The 6000-nt window shown below is 38.7% G+C and overlaps 1 protein-coding gene across 2 annotated transcripts in view; it reads left to right on the forward strand.

The window, feature by feature from the left end:
* Arhgef28 (Rho guanine nucleotide exchange factor (GEF) 28) overlaps positions 1–6000 on the forward strand; it is a 164995-nt gene that overhangs the window by 81999 nt on the left and 76996 nt on the right. For both annotated transcript variants that reach the window (XM_013025296.1, XM_013025295.1), the window contains 3 exons: positions 374–416; positions 2518–2641; positions 2932–3064. In XM_013025296.1, coding sequence (XP_012880750.1) covers positions 374–416; positions 2518–2641; positions 2932–3064 — 300 coding nt within the window. The remainder of the gene's footprint in view (positions 1–373; positions 417–2517; positions 2642–2931; positions 3065–6000) is intronic.

The following is a 6000-nucleotide window of genomic DNA, read 5'->3' on the forward strand; positions in this document are numbered from 1 at the left end:
TATTGCATTATACTCTTCTGATTCTGACCTTCAAGACTTTTTTCCTTTGAACTTTGGTCAAAAACAGCTAAGATATTTCTTGATTGTCTTTGCTGGAGAATTCTTGTCATGAATAAGGATGAAGGTTAAGTGAGAAGTAACCCAAAATATAGAAGTAATTTCTACTTCCCCTTCCCACAAAAATCATATAATCAGTCTAATCTCCACCTTCTCCAAACTAGGGAAAGCAATAAAGATATCTAGAACAATACCCTAGTTATGTAAGATTACTTGTGTTCTCATTGTTGTGTGTACAATGATCAAATATGGGAAATGGATGCATTTCAAACTAACATGTGACTGAGTTTTTATTTCATTTGTCTGTATCTTACAGAGCAAGGAGTTTATAGTGTACCAGAGCCACCAGGAGGGAAAAGGTACTTTAACCATTTCAATTTGAGGAGGGATTGCTTGATCCATCTTTGGGAACTTCATGTTCCATTTCCTATCTGCCCAGTGATCTGTCAGATTTCTGTGTACTCCGCTGCCTAAGATCCTCCTTCTCTGCTTCTGTGATTTGAATCAGTGTAAATCAGCCAGCTGCCTTTTCAGGCCTCAGGTATGGGGTGTGCAGACCAAGGAGTGGGGCCAAGATGCTCTGTTTTACATTATTTTCAAAGCTGAACTCCTTCAGGGAAGGGTGTGAGGACCACCCGCTGCAGAAAGCTGCAGGTCTGCTCTCGGTCTGCTCTTCTGGGACAAGAAGCCTTACTGTAGAAGCAGGCCCCTGGGATGCCATTAGAAAATGTAAACATCCCAAGTCCTTTTTCCCTTGTGGGAGTTTTGCTTATACAAAGAATAAAAGATGTAGCAATTACCTCCCACATTCCCATTTTCATACAGAGATTTGAAAAGGTTTAAGCCTAAGCTTCTCTCTCTCTCTTTTTTTTCCCCAGAAGGTAAACTGTTGCCAGAGCCAAGCTAGGGAAAAGCGGGGTTATAGTGGTCTTGCAGAGGTGATGGTGCATGAGTCACACTATGGATAGGCCTGGGGTGATGTCTGAAACAAGTACCAGGAAATGAAGAAATATTTGACTTTAATTCTGAGATTTAGGTCTTTAAAAACAAGCAAACAGACACAAACAAACAGCACTTCTCTTAGACATTGAATGGCTTGCTTAGTGAGATCAGGGTCTTGCTCTATATCTCATGCGGACCTTCCCTGTTTTCTGGGAGCTGGGTTTATAGGCATGTACCACCCTGTGTAAGACAGGATTTTTGCTAAGCTCTCAGATGTTTCCCTCCCCCACCCATTCTATAGAATATGATGATATGAAGTTTGCAAATTAGGACACCTACAATATCTGGCATCCTAATTTGTAATTAATTTTAGATTATATTAATGAGTCAATTACTTCTGGTGAAGTGACTAGAAGGTAGCTATGGAAGTAGAAGGGAAGTGAGAAAGTCTGAGATCCTTTTATTGCTGTCAGTCATCACTGAGTTCTCTCTTTTCACATTTCCTTCTAGTTTTTTTTTTTTTCTGGCGATTGTCTCAGTGGTAGAACAAGTTTCATTTATTCTGCAGGATTTGAGTAGCAGGACATAGAGTTCTGACTATACCTCTAGCTTTACCAGGCCAAGCTCTGAAAAACTCTGAAGCCATTGTTTATATTTTTCAATAGATACATTCATGAGTTTGAACCCATAAATACCTAAAATGAAGCTTAAATAACTTAGTTTTGTTATTAATGGGAAGGTCTGTCATTAATCACATAAGAAAGACTTAAGCCCTAAACATTTTTTTTGTAAGCAACATTTTTTATGGACTGTAACCATACTTATTTTTGTATGTATTAGTGATAGGATTACTTATAAATATTTCCCAGAGAAATCCTATTAGCTGCTTGTGTTAAAAAAAAAAAGAAGCTTAAGTTGTAGAATGTCTATGGAAATAGCTTGTTTGACATGATACTTAGTTTTTTAGTGAATTCTCTTTTTCAGTAATGATGTTAAAAACATTACTATTAGAGGATGTGCTAGAAGAATTATAACTTTTCATAGCTTGGAGTTTGTTTTCCAGAGAATGGTTATATGGATTACAAGGAAGTCAATAATGTCCTGTGTATTCATACTGGGTACAGTTGCCCCTGGCATGCCTTCTTTTTTTTTTGAGGGGGGAGGGTGGCAGCTAATAGACAACTTTCTTTCCTCTGCAGCTTAGTAATCTGAGAGGGAAGAGATTGGCCAAGAGGCGTACATTGTGTCTCTCAGGCTCTATCAACAAAGGAAGCACACGTCTTATTGGTATAGCAAGCAGAGAAATAAATGTTTTTAGAGTAAAATTATGTCTACTATTTCCTTTTGCCATTTTCCCTTCCAAATAACCACTAAAACCTAAAAAATACCTTGCACATGAATATTTATAGTTAATCATGCACATATACATATGTATGCATATGCCATTCTCTGTTCCTTCTTCAAATCCTGTAAAACATGGTGATTGATTCTGTTATGATTATTGTTATTATAATATAGAATTCAGGAAGAAGAATGGGACAAATACATCATCCCTGCCAAATCAGAGACTGAAAAGTACAAAGTGAGCCGAACTTTCAGCTTCCTCATGAATAGGATGACTAGCCCTCGGAATAAATCTAAGGTAATTCTTCACCTTCTTGCTGTAAGGCATAGAGGGCTTCAGCTTTCCACCATGAGAATAGTTCCTACTTTCCCCTTCATATCACTTACCTTAGATTACATATACACCTTTCTTGGGGGGATTATTGTCTATTCATTAGGAACATTAGGACCTCTCTGGGGACTAGGACATTTTAGTGTATGGTCCCTTTATTCCTTCTTCTGCCTTCTGTGTGAAGGTCAACTGGCTAATTTTCTTTTTTACATTTACTCCATTTGTATGTTACTGCCTCTCTGCTGCTGTTTCTGAAGATGAAGAACAAGGATACCAAAGACAAAGAGAAAATGAATCGACATCAGTTTGTTCCTGGAACGTTTTCTGGTGTTCAGCAGTGTTCGGCTTGTGATAAAACACTCCTGGGGAAAGAGTCATTCCATTGTTCCAGTAAGTTCTGGTATCTAATTCTGGGTTGACTTCCTAGCCACCTCCTTTAGGTGAATGTTTTCTTCTTTTCCGTGGGGTGCTGCTTTTCTGTTTATCACCTTGTTTGTGGTTACCTTCTTCCTAACTTGGGGTACCATCCAAACTCAGTTCTTGGTTATCTCTTCATTTTCCCTTTGTTATTTTTTTTTTAAAGAACAGTCTTATGTTCTAAAATACCCCCATTTAGACCTATTCCCCTCAAACTAATGTCATTATCCTCATTTCTAGGTGCTGGGCATCATATCACTTATGGCCACTTTTGAGGATGATGTTAGAATAAATGACCGATATGAACCAATCACTGGCCGATAGGGTGACCCTGTATGTGGGTGTCACCACCCAAGTTTCATTGTCTCCCCAGACCCAACATATCTAAATCCAACCTCAAAATGCCGCCCTCTGCTCGGGTTAATGGGACTGTAGGCAGAACCTTGGCCTTGATGTTTTCCCTTTACTGGCAGGGGGCAAGAGTCAGTGTCATTCAGCCCACTCTGACCAGGACGAGTTCTCCTCACCTGGCCTTCTCAGGGTGCATTGTGCTGGCTTCCCTCTCCATGTATTTTACCCTGCAGTTTATAATAAATAATTTGGTCCCATAGACTTTGTAAAATGCCACTGTCATCAGCCTACATAAATTTAAGGATTTATCTTTTTTGGTCACTGAGCATCAAGTGTCTTGTCTGTGAACTGGTAACTGGCTTACATTTCCCTCTTCAATCTTAGTTGACAACCTGATGCCTTGCCAGCCTCATTGCCCTAGTGTTTTCTCTCCAGGGATGAGTTCCCACTCTGCAGTCTTGCTCATAATAATTCCTCTTCTCTCTCTCAGATTCAGTTATCCCAGTCCCTGGATCAGAAATTTCACCACCTCTTTTAGAGGGCTTCCCTGACCACTGTGGCCCAAATTTCTGCCACTCATGTTGATGATTTCTTCCCATTTTGTTTAGCATTAGGTTTTGTGCAGTCTTTGCAGTTTAATTCTAAATTAGACAAAGTTCTTTAAAGATTATTACTACTCAGTGGCACTTTGCAGCATTACAAGACTGGTGCTTAGACATTTGTGCCTAGTTAATCCTGATCAACCTGCATTCATCAAAATGCTAAGTAAATGAACCTCAAGATAGGAACACAAGAAGTCTTTCTTTGTTGTTTTTAATGTATTATGTGATTTTTTTTGTTTCCTTTGTATGCTCTTCCCCTATGGTATATGCCTTGTAGTCACTGTACTTGATTTTGGTACCCTGCATCTTGTATATACATTTGTCTAACTTGGGGAGTGGAAGAGGAATAACAAGGACACAGGATGACCCATTGCAACAGTGATACCCATAAGACAGTATATTGGAAATGAGCTTTACAACTTCTGGTGTGAGGGGGGAGTGAGGGAGTGTGGGAGGGAAGGGATAGTGGGAGAACAATGAAGGAGGGGGTGACAATGTTTGACAAAAAATGTACTCATTACCTTACTCATGTAACTGTAACCCGTCTGTACAGCATCTTTATAATTAAATTGAGAAAAACAAGGGAATTGAACCAGGCACTGGTGGCTCATGCCTATCATCCTAGCTACTCAGGAGGCTGAGATCTAAGGATCTTGTTTCAAAGTCCATGAGACTTTTGTTGCCAATTAACCACCCAAAAGCCAGAAGTAGAGTTGTGGCTCAAGTGGTAGAGTACCAGCCTTGAGTGGAACATATAAGGGACAAGGCAGGCCCTGAGTTCAAGCCCCAATACTAGAACACACAAAGTAAACTTGTAGTGAATGAGATGTTCGCTCATCCTAAATTTATTCAAGGATTGTAATGGAGACTATAATGTAAGTTGGAAGTTGCTACAAGTACCAAAGATAATTAGCTGTTAAGCACTCATTACTTAGAATTCATAGAAACTTGGTTTAAAGAGAAAGAAGTATCTAATATTTTAACACCTAGAGAAAATTAATACTATTATAATGTGTTCCTTCTAACTGCCCTGTCAGCTTTCCTATTCTTGTTTCATTTGATGGTGGTGACAGATGTTTTTAGTTGTATCTTACTGTACATTTAATTTTTTTGAATTTTATCTAACAAAAAAATCAAGTACTTATTGGTACATATTTCTATCCACATCATTAATTATTCCCTTAGATTAAATTTCCAGAATCAGTATGTATGTCAAGATATACACTTGTTTTTTTTTTTTCTTCCAACCTTCCAATTTTAAAGAACTTTTTTTTTTAGTCTGTTGCGGGCCTGAACTCTGGGCCTGAGCACTGTCCTTGAGCTCTTCAGCTCAAGGCTAGTGCTCTACCACTTGAGCCACAGAGCCACTTCCGGCTTTTTCTGCTTATGAGGTGCTGAAGAATGGAACCCAGGGCCTCATGCATGCAAGGCAAGCACTCTACCACTGAGCCACCTTCCAAACCCCTTAAAGAACTATTTTTAAGATTTATATGTTTTCTTGAGGAGATAAATTAGGTGGTGGTGTCTCAATTTGCTTACACATTGTTTTTTACATTGTATATGACAAGGATAATCTCCACTCTAGATAATCATATTCCATGGATGTGATTTTGTTTTATGAGGCACTCTTAGTATCTACTAATGACAGTTTTAGAGTTGCGTAGGGCTAAGAACTTAGTACTCTCTTATTTTCCCTATGAATATTCTTTCCCCTAGTCTTTGTTTAATGTATCAATATTGTATTACTATATTTTATATTGTATGTTTAATCTTTAAGAAAATTTTTTCTGTTTCAAGGAAAATATTTGATGCTTTTATTCAGTTCTGTGTCTACTTAAAATTTTTAGACATGCTTCTTTTTTTTTTGGGTCCGGTCATGGGGCCTGAACTCTGGGCCTGGGCGCTGTCCCTCAGCTCTTCAGCTCAAGGCTAGTGCTCTACCACTTGAGCCACAAC

The sequence above is a fragment of the Dipodomys ordii genome, unplaced genomic scaffold, assembly GCF_000151885.1.
Source record: "Dipodomys ordii isolate 6190 unplaced genomic scaffold, Dord_2.0 Scaffold83, whole genome shotgun sequence".
NCBI lineage: Eukaryota > Metazoa > Chordata > Mammalia > Rodentia > Heteromyidae > Dipodomys > Dipodomys ordii.